At 35.0% G+C, this 17715-nt stretch overlaps 3 protein-coding genes across 3 annotated transcripts; all 3 read right to left on the reverse strand.

Moving 5' to 3' along the window:
- Positions 1-1705: 1705 nt before the first annotated feature.
- Positions 1706-12516, reverse strand: LOC113780570. The gene is made up of 4 exons (XM_027326360.1): positions 12291-12516; positions 3368-3591; positions 2093-2679; positions 1706-1892 (listed from the first exon to the last, which is right to left on the reverse strand). The coding sequence occupies exons 1-4, from the start codon at positions 12514-12516 to the stop codon at positions 1706-1708; spliced, it is 1224 nt and encodes a 407-aa protein (XP_027182161.1).
- A 1158-nt stretch (positions 12517-13674) lies between these two features.
- Positions 13675-15030, reverse strand: LOC113780571 (vetispiradiene synthase 2-like). Its single transcript, XM_027326361.1, has 2 exons — positions 14797-15030; positions 13675-13965 (listed from the first exon to the last, which is right to left on the reverse strand). The coding sequence occupies exons 1-2, from the start codon at positions 15028-15030 to the stop codon at positions 13675-13677; spliced, it is 525 nt and encodes a 174-aa protein (XP_027182162.1).
- Positions 15031-15563: 533 nt separating this feature from the next.
- LOC113780572 (viridiflorene synthase-like) lies at positions 15564-17523 on the reverse strand. The gene is made up of 4 exons (XM_027326362.1): positions 17404-17523; positions 16671-16944; positions 16192-16564; positions 15564-15786 (listed from the first exon to the last, which is right to left on the reverse strand). The coding sequence occupies exons 1-4, from the start codon at positions 17521-17523 to the stop codon at positions 15564-15566; spliced, it is 990 nt and encodes a 329-aa protein (XP_027182163.1).
- Between the last annotated feature and the right edge of the window lie 192 nt (positions 17524-17715).

Here is a 17715-nt window from a genome sequence, read left to right on the forward strand (position 1 = left end):
AGAGTAGCTTTCCAACTAACAGCACAACCGCCAATGCAAAATACATAGTCTGAAAGTGATCTTCTCCTGTCAAGATCCCTAACGTAGTCTGAGTCTATAAAACCAACCAAAGCGTTATTATTTCTTCCAAACTCCAAACATGCATTTGAAGCACCTCGCAAGTATCTGAGAATCCACTTCACAGCCTGCCAATGTACTTTACCAGGGCAAGACATATATCTGTTAACAACACTGACTACTTGTGCAATATCTGGACGAGTACAAACCATTGCATACATAATATTGCCGACTGCACTGGAATAGGGAACCCGTGCCATATCATTTTCCTCTTCATCTGAGCAGCAGATAGCCGAAAATGTCTAGCAAGAGGAGTAGATACTGATTTAGCATCTTTCATACCAAAACGCTCCAAAACTTTCTCAAGATAATTTTTCTGGGTCAAGAATAATTTTCCTACTCCTCGATCTCGATTGATATCCATGCCAAGAATTTTCTTAGTTGCTCCCAAATCTTTCATTTCAAATTCACTATTTAACTGCAGTTTTAAAGTGTGAATTTCTGACAAATTCTTGGTAGCAATGAGCATGTCATCAACATAAAGCAGCAAATAAATGAAAGAACCATCATTTAACTTCCGGAAGTAAACACAACTATCATACATGCTCTTTAAATAATCATGACCCAACATAAAGGAATCAAACCTCTTATACCATTGTCTTGGAGACTGTTTCAATCCATATAAGGATTTCTTCAACAAGCAAACATAGTCTTCTTTACCTTCAATTTCAAAACCCTGGGGTTGTCTCATATAAATTTGTTCTTCAAGTTCGCCATGCAAGAAAGCTGTCTTAACATCAAGTTGTTTTAACTCCAAATTATACATGGCTACTAAAACAAGTAAAACACGAATAGAGCTATGTTTAACAACAGGTGAAAAAACTTCATTAAAATCAACACCTTGTACCTGACTATAGCCCTTTGCAACTAATCGTGCTTTATACCTTGCATCTTCAACCCCTGGAATACCTTCTTTTTCTTGAAAACCCATCTGCATCCAACAATTTTCTTAGCTGACGGCGGCTTTACAAGAACCCAAGTTTCATTCTGATGAAAAGATTCAATTTCTTCATTCATCGCAATTAACCACTTTGCAGAATCATCACAAGAAACTGCTTCTGAATAGGTGGAAGGCTCACCAACTGCATCAGTTTCTTCTGCAACAGACAAAGCATATGCAACTAAATTTGCATATCTTTGTGGTGGTCGAATGTCTCTCCTTACTCTATCTCTGGCTATGGAATACTCTTCTTCTTCTAAACTATCTTTAACAGTAGATTCAGGTGCATCTACTGGCATTTGTTGAATAGAAGATTTGGTCTGAAAAGGACCAGAATTGCCAATATCAAGCTCCACCTGCTTCTGTGTACTATCAGTAGTACAAGGATTAGAAGACTCCTTCTTGGAAGATAACATAGACAATTCATCAAAAGTAACATCTCTACTGATTACAAATTTTGGGGATTTGGGATCAGAACACCATAATTTGTATCCTTTCACCCCAAAAGCATACCCAAGAAAAATGCACTTTTTAGCCCTAAGCTCCAATTTTCCATAATTCACGTGTATGTATGTTGGACACCCAAAAACTTTTAAATTGGAATAATCAGCAGGAGTACCTGACCAAACTTTCTCAGGAGTTTTGAAATCAAGAGATGCAGAAAGAGAACAGTTGATAATATAACAGGCCATATTGATTGCCTCTGCCCAAAAGTCGCTTGTCAACCTTGCATTGGAGATCATACATCTTGCTCTCTCCAAAAGCGTTCTGTTCATACGTTCGACCACACCATTTTGTTGAGTTGTCATCCTGATGGTGTGATGCAGAACAATTCCTTCATTTTTGCAAAATCTATCAAATTTACCTCCACAAAATTTCATGCCATTATCTGTTCTCAACCGCTTAATATGCTTTTTTGTTTGTTTCTCAATCAAAACTTTTCATTACTTGAAACTTAGGAAAACATCATTTTTATGCTTAAGAAAATATACCCAAACTTTCCTTGAATAATTATCAATGAAAGTCAACATGTACCTGGCACCACCTTTAGAAGGAGCACGAGAAGGACCCCATAGATCTGAATGAATGTAATCAAGAGTACCTTTTGTCTTGTGAATTGCTGGTGAACTAAAGCTGACTCTTTTCTGCTTCCCAAAAATACAGTGTTCACAGAATTCCAATGGCCCGGTACTTTGTCCACAAAGAAGTCCTCTTTTGCTTAGTATGCCGAAGCCTTTTTCATTCATGTGCCCCAAACGCATATGCCATAATTTAGTAATGTCTATATCTGACAAAGATGATGTTGAAATAGCAGCAGCACCTGTAATAATAGATCCCTGCAAAATATATAGAGTACCAGATCTGTGTGCCTTTATAACAACAAGAGCTTCTCGAGTGATTTTGAGAACTCCATCTCCACCTGAATACCTGCACCCAATAGACTCAAGAGTGCCCAAAGAGATGAGATTTTTCTTCAAATCTGGAACATATCTAACATTTGTGAGCGTCCTCACAATACCATCATACATTTTAATCCGGATTGTGCCTTTGCCAACAACTTTACAAACGGTGTTGTTACCCATTAAGACAACTCCACCTTCAATTGATTCATATGTTGAAAACTAGTCCCTATTGGGACACATATGATATGAACAACCCGAATCTAAAATCCACTCATTGTTAGACCTAAAATTATTTTCTGTTGCATAGAAAATGGTTCCATCATTCTCATCAACTGCAATACTAGCCTCGGTGATTTCACTCCTTTTCTCCTTTTGATTTTCTTTATTTTTTAATTTAAAACAATTAGAGATAATATGACCCTTCTTTTTACAATAGTTGCACACCACATTTTTATGTCTGGATTTGGATCTACTTCTATTTTCTGTGTTTCTCTTTTCAGATCTACCCCGAACAAACAAGCCATTGGCTTGACTCCCACTAGTTTCTCCAGTAATATCCCTATCTATCTGCTCTTTTGATTTTAATGCAGATTTAATTTTCCAATACGAAATTATTTCCTTTCCATAAATCAGAGTATCACGGAAATGTTTAAAAGACTGGGGAAGGGAACACAAAAGTAATAGGGCCTGATCTTCATCATCAATTTTTGAATCTATATTCTCCAAATCCATAATAATGGAATCAAATTTATCAAGATGGGAGTATAGATGTACCTTCAGACATCCGAAGCATATACAAACTTTGCTTCAAATATAGCCGATTCTCGACTGTCTTCTTCATATATAAGACTTTCAATTTATCCCACATAACCTTGGCCGAAATCTCCGTTGCTACCTCACGCAATACCTCATCAGAGAGATTTAAGATTATGCTGGATCTGGCCTTCTTATCCATATCGGCGAAATCCGCATCATTTACATCTTTTGACTTTTTCTCAATTCCTTGAATTGCCAAGTCAACTCTGTCTTGAACAATAATGGCCTCCATCTTGAGCTGCCACATGCCGAAGTTGACATTCCTGTCAAATTTCTCGACAACCGTCTTTGTTATCGTTATTGTTGCCACAAAATCTGTAACTTGAAGTTTGTCTCAAAAAACTGGTCAAACAAATATGCAAGTCTCGTGAGCGGGCCCCACAGGGTAAGCGGGCCCCACGAGATAAACTGGCCCTACGGGGATGAATGAACCCTACAAGGTGAGCGGGCCCCACGGATAAACGAACCCCACAGGATGAGTGGGCTCCACAGGATGGACGGGCCCCACCAGATGAACCTGTCTTGCAAAATATAACAACCAGCTCTGATACCAGTTTGTTAGGACTAATCCAGGAATAAACAAACTAAAGTTAGAACAAAATAAGCGGTATAACCGACCATATAATAAGTAGGCGGTAGACACCAACCATATAATAATTAGGCGATAAAACCGACCATATAAAAGGGTTGTGGCAACCCAATAAAGACAAATAATAAAGCAAATAAAAGACAGAAGATTTACGTGGTTCGATCAAATTGACCTACGTCCACGGGCGAGGGTGGAGCAATATTTCTACTATGAATAAGAAATACAAAAAATCGTAGGAAAGTGGTTCCTAGGCCAATAAGGCACTTACAAAAGAGTTTAGAAAATATTCCTAAACTCAAAACAAGAAAGTCTAAAATATTTGACTATAAATGGGTTATATGACTCAAGAAACTAATAGCCCATATAACTCCCTTGAGTGGTGCAAATCAAACCTTCATAGGCCCTTCTATTTATAGTTGTATTTGGGAGGCTTTCCTTCTACTTCAGGCGATGTGGGACGAGAAAATTTTGCCACCAAATTCCACCATTGTAGGCGTCAACAATTGCGGCTCAACACATGTATTTAGACAATATAACAAAAATGACTCCACTCTTTGTTTTAGTTCTGTTCCTCTCCTTCCTTTATATTTGACAAATTCTGACACCCATACTGGTTCGTATAATCTCTCAATATTCACATCTGTTGTTTCCATGCTAGACATGTATGTGAAGCTACGAGTCTCACGCTTTTCTGAAACATTTGGAAAGGCGACTAATTGTGGCTTAATTACACGAAATTACTTCATTACCTTTTCTTCTAGAGATTTTAAGGAAGTAATTTTTCTATTCTAATTTTCAGGAATTTCAGTCTAGTTTCAAATAAAACAGTTCTAACCGTACATTACCATTCATTTTTTTTAATGTAAAATTTGGTTGCTTTTATTGATTGAAGAGAAACAGAGGATATGCAAGGTGACAGAAAAATAATAATACAAATGATAACTACAACTATACTAATGACGTAGAACATCAATTCGAGGTTTCAAGAACAGAGGGATCTTTGTGGAGAAGGAGGTCGAGTTGCCTACTTAAACGTGGATGAAAAAGGCTACAAAGGATGCTCGCAGAATTTATACAGAATAAGTATTTATTGAATTATGTTTGTAAATAATATATTTAAAAGTACTTAAACAAATAATAAGTACTTTTATTAAAAATTCTAATAAGGCAAGTAGTGTTCAATGAGCTACAGTAACTCCCAACGAGCCCTGTATCTATCCCTGGCAAACAAAGCCCAAACCCATTTAACCTAGTCAACCAACCCACTATTTCTAGGAGGTTGGGCGGGTCTATTGGGTTGTGGGACAACTTGGGTTGGGTACCCTTACAAACCCTTCTCCTCCGATGCCAGTCCTGATCCTAGTATTGATCAAAAGAGATAACTAACTAAAGATCCATCCCTTTCTTCTTTGGGTCAAAGTTCTAAATCGAATTTCATGGAAACAAAAACCCAAGATATCTTCAATACAGTTATCAACGTGGAACCCAACATATTGTAGCCCACAAGCATGTGGTGTTATAATTTGTAGCCCACAACCAAGTTAGATCCGACTTGATAACTCCTTTCAAAAAAGTATCTATTGATTTGCCCAGCTTGTGGTTTCATGGTGGAGCATCTTAGGTCTAGTCTAACGAAATTAACCAACAAGAGTAATAGGATTTTTATCAATCCAATAAAGATAATAAAAAAGTAAATATAATGAACAGAAAGACATAAAATTTTACGTGGTTTTACATCGACGGGCAAAGAGGTAGTAGAGTTAGTATAACAGAAAGAGACTACAAAAGAGCAAATATAAAACCCTAGAAAATAATTCTAAAGGTCAAAATGCTTAACGGTCCAAAGATTCATAACTTACTATATTGATTTGATGCATAATCAAAACTTCTCTTAGATTGAGATGTGGACCCCTAAAACTCTTGGATTTGTGCCTTGAACATATTAAACTCGCTTAAATCTATTATATTTATAATTATCGTAAAAAGAGATTTCTTCGTAAAATTTTCGATATGAAATACAAAAACAAGCTCAATGGAGCAAATGGTGGTGCTATAGGTGGTCACTGTTATGCCTATGGTGGATTTTGGTTTATTATTAAGAATGCATGATAGATTCACACAGAAAAAAGTCACCAATCGGTCACCAGAGACGGTGGACTATAATTGGCGAAGAGGCCGACGGTTTGATGCAAAGTGTCAAATAGGTTCTTTATGCTGGGAAAGAAGATTGAGTAATAAGTTTAAAAAAAGGGCAAAAAAATTTAAAAGACAGATGGTTTGGATCATTAGCGAATGCTGCGTTTGAGTGAATCCACATTAGCCCAAATCCAAAATTGACCCGTTGAAAAGTTGGACGGATTGGGTTACAACCTTACTCTTGAGTAGGCCAATCTTCACCCTAGATTTTCGGATTAGCATACGCCAAACATGGTTGGGAATGCACCTCCATATCACTACACCAAAAGGATGCCCGGAATCATTCTATAAGAATATATTTAATCCATCCCCAATTAGGGGTGAGCAAATTCGGTATATACCAAATTCAAATTCGATTTGATAAATTGAAATTGGATATTTGGTAATTTGGTACAAATTCAGTACGTACTGAATTTACCGAATTCTAATATAGTATGAAATAGGTAATGAGATTATGAATTTGGTAATAACCGATTTTGCATTCAAATTCGGTAAAATGAAATAGGGTACTGCATTACCGCATTCGAATACCAAATTAGTTTATAAAATTATATAATATATAGATAAATGCTATTTAGTATTAGTATATACTACTAATATATTATTATATTATATAGGTAAATGCTATCAATAATAGTTAGTATATGGTATTATCATGTACGTCTAACAATAATAATATATAATAATGTACAATATATTATTTTAGTATTTGTTAATTGTTATATGACTATAATAATACAAATATATAGTAATACATAATAATATAACATAACTATAATAGTTATTATTTTATACATGAGTAACATGACTAGAATTAGATAATAATTAATATATATATGTATAATACTAAATATTAAACAATAAACATAATTAGTAATTAGAATTTAGATATTGGTAATTTGATACATCATTCATGTTTAAATTATTGAATATTTGAATGCGTAACCTGTAACTTGCAAGTATTAATGTGCTCTAAATTTACATTACATATTTAACATAAAAATTCATATTCTCTATTCACTAATCTTAAGGTTTTAAGTATAGACAAGACAACTAAACAGTGTAAGTGAATGCATATGAATTGCAAATCAATGTATTAGTGTATTGACTTTCACAATAACATATGCAAGCAAATAAGTTTTATTTTGATTTGAAATAAATTATAAGTTTGTAACTAATATAACTTGTCACTAATCATTGTAATTTGTAAGTTTGTAACTAATATTACTTATTATTAATCATTGTAAATTATAAATTCATAAATTATCACTAATCATTGTATAGTCTAACGTTTTTTCTAGTTTAAATTAATCACTTTTTATGTGTTCCTTAAATCATAGACTAAGGATTCTAGGTATAAGTGATCAAATAAATGCCAATTAAATTAAACCACAAAATGATTAGAACATAAGTAATGTGTTAAATTATGAATAAATTTGAGAATCAAATCAGTAATAATTTTTAAAAAATCATTTTTTTTATAAATGAATTCGGTTAAATCGGTTAACCGAATTCATTACCATTTCCGAATTCGAAATCAATTGCGAAATAGATTCGGTTATAGCCAATTCGAAATTGAAAGCGGTTTAGATTTCTATAAGTCAAATAACCGAATTCAACTAACCGAATTATCGAATTTGTACCGTTTGCTCACCCCTAATCCCCATTCCCAAATTGAGAATCAATTAACGGTCGAGCTAATGATCTAAGTTGCACCATCTTCCTTCTTCACAATGGTGCAGTCCCAGAAATTTTAATTGACCACTAATTCATTCTCATGTCACGTAGTCTAGACTTTCAAGTTATCAAGTTATCGATTCCCAATTAACAATTAAATTAAGTCCAATTATCTTGATTTTTTGCAGTATACGGATCAAACAAATACATTGATAATTAGAGTTAATTCCACAGAGAATTGGTTAGTTACTATGACTTTTTATGCTTTGACATTGTGAGAGTTTCACCTATCCTAAACTCTTTTGGTGAGAGTTTTCTTCTTTTTAAGGGTATTTTAATAGGACATTTTTAGTCCTTCTTTGGTCTTTCCTTTGATAGATCTGAGTTCTTTCAGATATGTTTGTTAGATTTAGAACTTCTTGAATTTTTGAATGTTTGTTAGATGTGTTTGTTAGATTTAGAACTTCTTGAATTTTTGTTATCATATCTCAACTTGATATTGGAGCTTGAAGCAATTAACTAGTAAATTTGACAATTGAAAATATGCGCAGATATGTTCATTGATTTGTAGGTAATTTTTATTTGAATTTAGCATAGATTTTGGAATTCCAAGTGTAGTCTTTGTTAGTTTTTGGTTGTATCTTCAACCATTACTGTTGATAGTATGAAATATCTTATGATGTTTATATATATATAACGTACAAGGTGTGAGAACCACGATATTAACATACTGTTGTCACTTTTGAAACTTTCTATTGGACCTTAATTATTAAATTAGAGTGGTTCCAACTTATCAGAAACAAAAGTTAGTAAAAAAGAAAAAAAAAAATCTCCTTCTAAAACTGAATGCCGCCATCTTCAACTGCATACTAACGAAACTACCACTCAATTCATAGTTATACGTCATTAAACTTCTCCCATTATTCAATCTTCATTTTCTACCATCTGTACACAATCATATAGTCTATTAAATAACTTAAAACAAGTTCTAAATAATTACCTATTCACGCCAACATGTTATATTAGATTTATAAATTAATTTTCTATACTTGACACCATACATATTGTTATTATTGGACACATAACAATTTATTTGAATTTAAATTTAAAATCTAAATTTTGCTTATGTATCACGTATTCAATTGTAATAGTGTATATAGTTTTATTATACATAAGACTAACTCTAGATTTATTGCTTAAATGTAAAATCAATTTTCATAAAAATAATTTAGATGAATATATTAGTTTTATTTGGTGCTCACATCCAAGTGTCCATTAAGTACCGAGTTTTGAAAGTCTTTATAGTTACAAGCATCCGGAATAGAATAGTCATGGGCGACGTACGCGCCTGCTCTTTTCTCTCAATTTGAGAAACAGACTTTACAAATCAAGACAAAAAGAATCGGGAGACATCTGTATCACACTGTAACTTATCAGAGTCTCCGTCAATCTTAGTTTTCTCTAATTAAATGTCAGCAATGCTAATTATGACGTTGGAAAATTCACACAAGTCTATTGGCCGGTGTTATGTCAAAAATACTAGTACAAAGATTGAAAGAATACCACCATGCACTAGTCCTGCAAATTAGTGCGTCAATTATTTACTATAACGTAGATGATACAAAAAGCTTAAAAAAATATACTTTGGTATAGCATGTAGGCTGCAAATATTTGAAATAGTAATAATATTTACCAGTAGTTCACTTGATAAATGATATTGAGAAACGTCTAAACTTTTGAATTCAGCAAGTTTCTTGCCTTGAATATGCGTTTTTTGATCCCGCTATTTCTTATTGAAAATGTGCCTTCTGAGCGTTATGGGAATGCATTTTGTTTATTTTGGTTAAATATCAATTAACCCTCTTGTACTTTATGAAAATTACTCAATATCTCTTCTCTAGTTCTTGCAATGTTTATAACATGTCCTGTAAAGGATTTTTTCTGTGTCATATTCAAAAAAGTATCCCATACAAAATTTGTACTTGCTTGAAATAAGATTAAACACCATAAATATATCTATTCAGGTGTTTCTTTCCTTTTTCGTAAAAAACAAAAAAAAAACTATTCATGATTTAGCAAAATGTTCCAAATTATGTGCAATCTTATTGGTCTCTTTAGGAATTCATATTACATCAATAATGCTTTGATCTAACAGGGAAGCGTGAATGTCCTTAATTATCGAGTCACTGTCTGAGAAGATTCTTCCGCGCTATTAATCAACTATATAATTGAGGATGCATCTCCCTCCAATATGAGAATAGGAATCATCAGCATCTTTGCAAATAGAGTCGCTTCCCTCACTTCAGCAAGTTCAAACACTGACTAGACCTTCCACTCTTTTTAGAGCAAATCGCGAAAAATATCACTAAACTAGAGCTGGCAATTTGTCCCAAGTCCCAATGGGCTACCCATGCCCAAAGGAACTTTGGGCGGGATGGGTATTATAATTTGGTATTGGGTTTAAGTTGGGACACATCCCAACTATACCCATTAATGAATGGGAAAGGATGGGAAATACTTGGGTACCCATTGGGCTCAAATGGCAAGGGCTCCGTTTGGATTAACTGTTTTTGGTAGGTGTTTTTGAAATATTTTATTGTAGCAGTGTATATGAAAAATTTTTACTATAAAATTTTTTTGAAATATTTGATATATTAATATGGATGGGATGTTTCTTGAGTTATTGTATATTACTGTAACATTGTATTTGAAAAACTTATTTTTTGAAAAAAAAAGTCAATCCAAACGGAATCTTAGATTCAAAAATTATCTTTAACAATTTTTATAGTCATACCAGCGAATATAATCTAGTAGTCTTCCTAGTCATTATCCACAAGAATTTCCAGCATTTCAGTTAGTTTAGACCTGTCATCCTTGGACAATGATAAGGATAAATATTCAACATCCTAAGGACCTTGGCCATCTTGATATATGTTGGAATATGGCTGTATATCTATCTTTTCCTTTATTTGTTAATCCAATTTTTGGTGGGAATCTTGAGTATAAAGCACTTGCATGTTTATTTAATAAAACTAAAAGAAATTTAATAAATCAAAAATATTAAAATTATATAAAAATAAAAAATGAATTAAAGGAAAAAAAATATGTAGAAAATGGATTTGGGTATTGGGCGGGATCAATCTAAACCCATCCCAAAATGATCCCGCCCAAGTTAGTCCCAAAACACATATGGGTAAGATTGGGCCCAAACTCATATGACTCGGTTCCATTTCAAACCCAAGCAAATCCCGCCCATCCCGCCCATTTTGCCACCTCTACACTAAACTATACAATAGTACTTGTTCAGGTCATTAAATTACTTTATTAGTCAAAAATGTTATCGAACTAATCTAATTGCATGTTTTGTAGCATTCAGTGTAATTTCACCATGAAAACAATCGGAATGGACGTCACGTGATCTGTAGGCATAGGGTTTGAAGGGCAAAATGGTCCAAAAACTTTGAGTAATCTAAAGAAGCCACAATGGTCGTGCCACAATAGCTAAACTTCTTGGCTATTCACTCTTCTTCTCCTAAAATTTATCTACAACTGCTGGATCCACAAGCTTTCCACTCCACCTCTACTGCTCTGCTTAATGCCCCAATTATCAGCACCACTATTATAAACACTATGTTTTACCTTCTCCCTCCCACCTATCTTCACCACTCCGTTCCTTCCACTCGGCACCTCCTACTATGCCAGTAACCCATGAACTTCTCGCCCCCCCCCTCCATTAGAAGATTCTCCTCATCCTTCCTCTCTATTTGGGATAAAGCCTACATCTCTAGTTGTTTTGGCCTCTTCTTCTCCATCGTAAGAGTCACATCACTTACTTTATAGTTTCTCATGTCCTCCAAAAATGCAAGACTTATAATTTTTCTAAGTAGATCTAGAAATCAAATGAAAGATGTGATTGATGGATTTTCTTCCTCTCTTCTCCCAAAAATCTCTGCAGCGAGTTCTTTTTTTATACTTTTTTTTTTCTTTCTGTCACCTTTCTCATATGATTTTAAGAATGAATTCCAACTTTGAATGGCTTAGCTCTGCATACGTAAGCCTGATACATGGCAAAATTGGTTGATATTATAAAGACAAGAATGTAAGACACAGGAGGGATACCAAAAGCTTTGAGAGAAGAACTTCTTGATTCAGTCAGTGGTGTTGTGGATCAGGATGGTGAGTAGAGAGACGGAAATATTTTTGGTTTCTAGATATTAAATTCGCATTGATGATGTGGCAAAATTTGGGTCACTTGGTTTACGAGTGGAGTTGTAGATTGGGTCTATCCAAGTATTTACATAGACAAAAGTTAGCCAAAGAGGTGAACCAACGATTATATACCTCAAAAAGCAAGCCCACAAGTGGAGATAAAAGAATTCCATTTGTCTTAACAATTCAATTACATGAAATGCTACAAAAAATGTATTTTTGTTAGTTCAGCGATATTTTTTGCTAACACGTTAAATTAGTGACTTGAACACATACAAGTGTATAGTTTGGTGATATATTACACGATTTGCTCTTCTTTTTAGTAAGCCAACGATAAACTGACCATCATAACTACGGATGACCACACCAATACTAAAAACTTGCTTAATAGTAGAAATGGAAGTGTCAAAATTGACCTTATAGTGGGGAGCAGGAGGCATTGACCAGGGATGGGATGAACGTTGAGAAAGGGCTAACAAAGAGCAATCGTTTGCTTCTTTGAAAGCTGCCTGGTGCTGGAGAGCAAAACTTACAATGGTCAAAGGTTCTCGAACTTCACCATTAAACATTTCATCATTTCTGTTACTCCATATTTCATAATAGAGTACCAAAAAGTTCGCTATCCTTTGATGGCAAAGATCTAAGAATTTCAGTCACCCAAATGTCAGGTCCAGATTGGAGACATGCATTAATTTGCCTATCCAGAAAAGTAAGAGCCCAATATTTGCACCGAGATAGGGCAGTCAAATAGAGGATGAGATAGATCTCCGCGTGGATTTTTGCAAAGAGCACATTTGTAATCAGCAGAAATTCTTCTATTATGGAGGTTTTCAGGCGTAGGCAAGGAATTATGACATATACGCCATGGAAGATGCTTGGTCTTGTTGGGAATTTTAAGAGACCAGACTTTCTTCCAAATATTATCTCTTCCCGAACTTGAGCTTGGTAGTTCTATTATTCAGATGTTTCTAAGTATATAATAAATCTTTTATAAGCTTGATATGCCTTCTAATATTTGTGCAGCATATAATAAATCTTTTATACTTTGACTATTGAAAAAATTTAACAGCTAATCTTTAACCTTATATGACGAATGTTTACCTAATTGTAATCACGAAACATAATTGCAAAATACACAAGTTATTTGTAAGTACATAAGTTATTTCGTAGAATTAAGGATGGCAAAATTTTAAAGTTGAGAATAGAAAATTGCAACTGAGCTGTTAAGTTCCGAGGGTTGACCGAATCTAATCAATAAATTCACTCTAAGTTTAAACTCTTCATCCCAATTGAATGAATCAAATATACAACGATACTAAAGATGCCAATAATATGTTAAAGTTCACTATTTTTTGCTAGCAATTAACATCTAATCTAAGACAATAAATTTAAAGGCAATCATTTACAATATCAAATTTGTATCACTACAGTATTGAAACTATGATTAGTTAATTAGTGATACTATCAATATATATGTAGAAACAAATAAAAAGACAGAATGATCTTTTATTCAACTTAGTAATTTGTCAAAACAAACACGTACGTTATTAAAAGTTTCAAAAAGGGGAAAAAAAAAGGAGATACAGAACGTGCAATGCATGTAATCCCAGACTAGTTATACTTAAATACAGGAGTGGGCAAAATAGAAAAACACACTTCACTAACTGATACTGCCTGCATTCATAGGGCCAATCCCTTGAAGACATCAACATGCACCACTGCCATCCTCAAATAGACATGAAATCCACAAGCATTGCCCTTATATGGTCTTCAATGGCATGTGGCTGAGTGAATCCATCTATTCCGTGCTTGTAAATGGTTTCACTTACTCTTGTGATGTTGAGAAGCATTTTGAGAACATCCCTTGGAATGGGAGTAGGCCTCAAGCGTTCCTCGTTCATAACCTTCCAAGTATCCTCCCACATCTCTCGAAACTTCCTGGCTGCCTCTTCCTCCGATACATTATAGTCCTTCATGTAGCATTCAAGCGCTGTGCCACTGCCCCTTTCTTTGTCGAACTTCAAATTCGAGGAGTTCAAACAGAAAACATGAAAACTCTAATAAAATGTAGCGAAAAAGTTTTGTTTAATTCTGAATTACTCACATAAAGTATGAAAGGGTATTAACCATTGGTAAAGCAGTAACTAGCCAAGTGAACTAAATTGTATTTCATTTTGTTCATGAGAAGCATCCCAGATTGAATGCACATGCATAGTCTATGCAGCGTTTGCACAGAAAATGAACAAGATCTAAAAACAAGTTTAATCATGGCATGATGCTGGCATGCTGGCCAAAGCACGTAGAAGTCTCAAATCAATGTGCATGTTCTGTGGTGTCGCAGTGGTGGCGTAAGACTTGGAATGAGGAGTTGCAGTGTTGGTGTAAGAATTGTAGGACTCAATCATTTGCTTAAAAATTCAAGAGGCTGGCTTTCTCTATGACTGTCTACTTTCTATGGGTGTAATGGCTACTGTGGTCTATGCAATGCAGATGGCTGTTACATCTTGGAACAAGATTGCTCGCATCAGAGAGAATTGGGAGTTGGTTCAAAGTTGATTGTTATTGTTCTTTTTGACCATTCTTTCAAATTTTGACAGTAGAGTGTATAGAAATAGTGTAGTCTAATGTAGATTGAGGATGGCTTCCTCTTCTGCATAGCTCTCTTGGTAGATCTAGCAATGAAAAAAGGATTTATTTTGCTCAAAAAAAAATGTGCATATTATGTTGGAAGTTTTGAACAAAACTAAAAAGGCACGTGAACAAGACTATAACTTAATCCTATTTGGAAATTCTGTGAGTTATCTTAATCTAATTTTGATAACCAATTAACTGCTACAACAAATTCTGACCTTGTGACCTCCAAAATCATTCATCAATCGCAAATGTGTCGAGTAAGCAGCAGTAAGTTTTGGATTAGTTGACAGCCAGTTGATAACATCCTCTAAGGCACAATCCATGTACAAGAGAGCTGCTGATGATCCAAGAATAGCTCCGATTGTGATCGCACCATTGCTCAGGTAATCAGCAAAAGAAGGCAATTTGTTTGTGAAGAACCACCTTGACTGAGTGAAGCTTGTCCTCATGTCATTTTTCCACTAATGAGGGCAAATGAACGCAGGGAAATATTGATTAGTACTCCATGTATTGGCGGCCCGGACAATTTAAAAATTAACAGGCAAATTAAGGTGTATGTTAACACAGTCCTTAAAATTAGCAACATGGTACCGTACATCGTCTATATACTTGTCGAATGCATAGGTTCTTTGCCTTTTAGCTAAATCTTCCCCGAGCTCCTTATTAAATTTCAGAAGTGTGGTGTAGGAAGTTCTGATGTAGGCCGAGAGTTGATCGACTCCACTGCTATCCCAGATTCCACTGCTATCCCACCTGCAAGCAAAGCAAAATTTCCTATATCAATGCACCTCACTGCTAAGAAGCAACGTCAAGCTAGAGAAGATTGTTTGGATAATCACCCTTTTATTATTTACTAGCTCTTAGTAAGACAGCTTTTTAGTGCATTACTCAATTATTTTGGCTGGTATATGTAGTTTTTTTCGAAGATGATATTCTCGGCAGCATGCTTGCTTCACTTGTGTGAGATGACTAACATAAAAGCCTACCTCTCCACAGAGTCTGTAAGAATTTGAAGTTCATCAAGAGTGCCATAAGCATCATAGATGTCATCAATCATTGTAATAACGGCTCCTGCTTTTGCAAAAGTCATTCGAGCAAGAGAGTACTGAGGTTCATACAAGGCTCCAACAGCCCAGAAGTAGCATTCCACAAATCTGCTCCTTGCATATGGAAATTTCGATACACTCTCCAATTCCTTTCCCCACCTATACATTGTTACCATTTGTTAAAAAAAAAAAAAAAAGGTTGCACAATCATTCGTGAAGCATGGTCATATATGAAGGAATTTCATGTAATACTTCAGATAAAATTGCAAACGAGTGGCAGTTACATTGGCTAACTTTTAGTTTAAAACTCTAATAATTTGTAAGGCTCCGTTCAACATAGAAAGGGAGTAGTAATATAATATTTTTATGATTGCAACCTGGCCTATGAAAGAAAAATTTTTTTTTGGCAATTTAAAATGCTACAGATATCATAGAATCCTACTAAGCTTCAAGTGAACCTAAAGCTGCATGTAAGCATAGTACTGTAAACTATAAATCTCTGCAGTTTAGTGTTGATAAACAAATCTTAGATCTGCCCATTGGAGAGCTAGTGTCTCGGTGCACCTTGTTATCTCACAAAGGTCTTCTTTATATGACATCTGCAACAAGTGGTAATCCAACTTGGCTAGCCTCAGCAATACTTTATTGTGAGATTCATCTTCCTCATAGATGGAGATGTAACGCCAGGCCTCGTATCTAGGGATGCCCTTATGCAACGGCTGCTCAAGGGCATATTTCACTTGTTTTGCAGGAGTAGAATCCAAATGGGGTCCTCCAGACGTCAGATGAGTGGTTGTGAAAGCAAGAGCTTCTTCTAAAATTTCGTCTCCATGTGTTCTAACATGACTAGCTTCATATAGACTCAACAAACCCCTTGTGTCATAGCATAAGGATTCCTTGAACTTACCCTCAGCATCAGTGAATTGGTCAAAGATGCCTGTTTGGAAATTATTTGGAAATATGTTAGAAAAATTAGGTGTTAAGGTTTACTAATAGGTGAGTCCACACTAAAAATTAGCAAATCTAATATGAAAGTTGCGTACCACAAGAGACATTGAAACCATGCTGTCTAAAAAGTCGGAATTGAAGCGCTGCACTAGATAAATCATAAGCTGAATACTCCCCAAAGTTGGTATACACATTAAAGAATTCTTGTAGTTGGTTTTCAATCTCGATATCAAAGTGATGCGGGACACCAAGTCGTTCTATTTTGTCTATAAAGTCGAATCTCTCCATCATGGTCTTTCCGGTTGCCAAAAGCGTGCTATTCACTTCTGCCTTCAACATTTCAATCTCTCTTTCATACATTTCATGTTCCTGAAAGCATCAGAAAAATATTTCTTTAGTCATATTGTCAAATTGATCGTTTTGATATTGCTGGGAAATGGAACAATTAGAAACTAAACAGGAGAAACAATGCCCTGAAATCTAAGGAAATGCAACAGTGTTACGGGTAAAAAAAAAAATTAGGGGATGAATCCTATATGAAGTCGGGGTAAGAACAACCAAGTATGACTAAGAAACAGCAAACCAAATATGATAAATCAAACCTCTAGTTCTACGAAAAATAGTAACTAATCTTTTTGTATTTTCCCCCCTCTTGATAGGAGGCTATAGAATTAATCAAGGGATAGCAATCATGCCAGAATTGATAGCGGATATTACTAAAGATCGTGAACTTGTGGGAGCGGATAAGAATATGGTTCCAACTTATAAAAGGAATAAATATTATATAAGCAAAAACATGAGGTTATAGGAGATGAAGGTAAGTATAACCTCCTTATCGGGAGTAAACGGAGCGATACGATCAGACCAAATGTTTTCCGGAAAGGCTGCTAACGGGCGGACGGTCTCTTGTAGGCTGTTTGAGTGGAAAGAAGCTTGAGTTGACGCCATATTCTTGGGGAAAATTAGGGTAGGACTACGATCAATTAAGTGTTGTATGCTGTGACTACTCTGATGATTAGCCAAGGAATTAGAGTACGTATTTATAGATCCAACCACCCAAGCAGTCGCTAGGAGCCAAGTAGAAAATTTTGCTCACATCATATATTTTCTTCTAAAAAGGAATGCTTGACGATAAAAGTA

The sequence above is a fragment of the Coffea eugenioides genome, chromosome 8, assembly GCF_003713205.1.
Source record: "Coffea eugenioides isolate CCC68of chromosome 8, Ceug_1.0, whole genome shotgun sequence".
Lineage (NCBI taxonomy): Eukaryota > Viridiplantae > Streptophyta > Magnoliopsida > Gentianales > Rubiaceae > Coffea > Coffea eugenioides.

Bases quoted from the DNA above. Each gene is read 5' to 3' on its own strand.
- LOC113780570 (XM_027326360.1), bottom strand. From the start codon at position 12,516: ATGTTTAATGGTGAAGTTCGAGAACCTTTGACCATTGTAAGTTTTGCT. The intron at 3,592-12,290 runs GTCAGTTTATCG...TTCAAGTTACAG, and splicing joins GGTCATCCGTAGTTATGATG to ATTTTGTGGCAACAATAACG. The intron at 2,680-3,367 runs GTATTGCGTGAG...AATAGGGACTAG, and splicing joins TCTTAAATCTCTCTGATGAG to TTTTCAACATATGAATCAAT.
- LOC113780572 (XM_027326362.1), bottom strand. From the start codon at position 17,523: ATGGCGTCAACTCAAGCTTCTTTCCACTCAAACAGCCTACAAGAGACC. The intron at 16,565-16,670 runs GTACGCAACTTT...ATTTCCAAACAG, and splicing joins TGGTTTCAATGTCTCTTGTG to GCATCTTTGACCAATTCACT. The intron at 15,787-16,191 runs GTGCACCGAGAC...AACAATGTATAG, and splicing joins GACCTTTGTGAGATAACAAG to GTGGGGAAAGGAATTGGAGA.
- LOC113780571 (XM_027326361.1), bottom strand. From the start codon at position 15,030: ATGAGGACAAGCTTCACTCAGTCAAGGTGGTTCTTCACAAACAAATTG. The intron at 13,966-14,796 runs GTCAGAATTTGT...TCGAATTTGAAG, and splicing joins ATGATTTTGGAGGTCACAAG to TTCGACAAAGAAAGGGGCAG.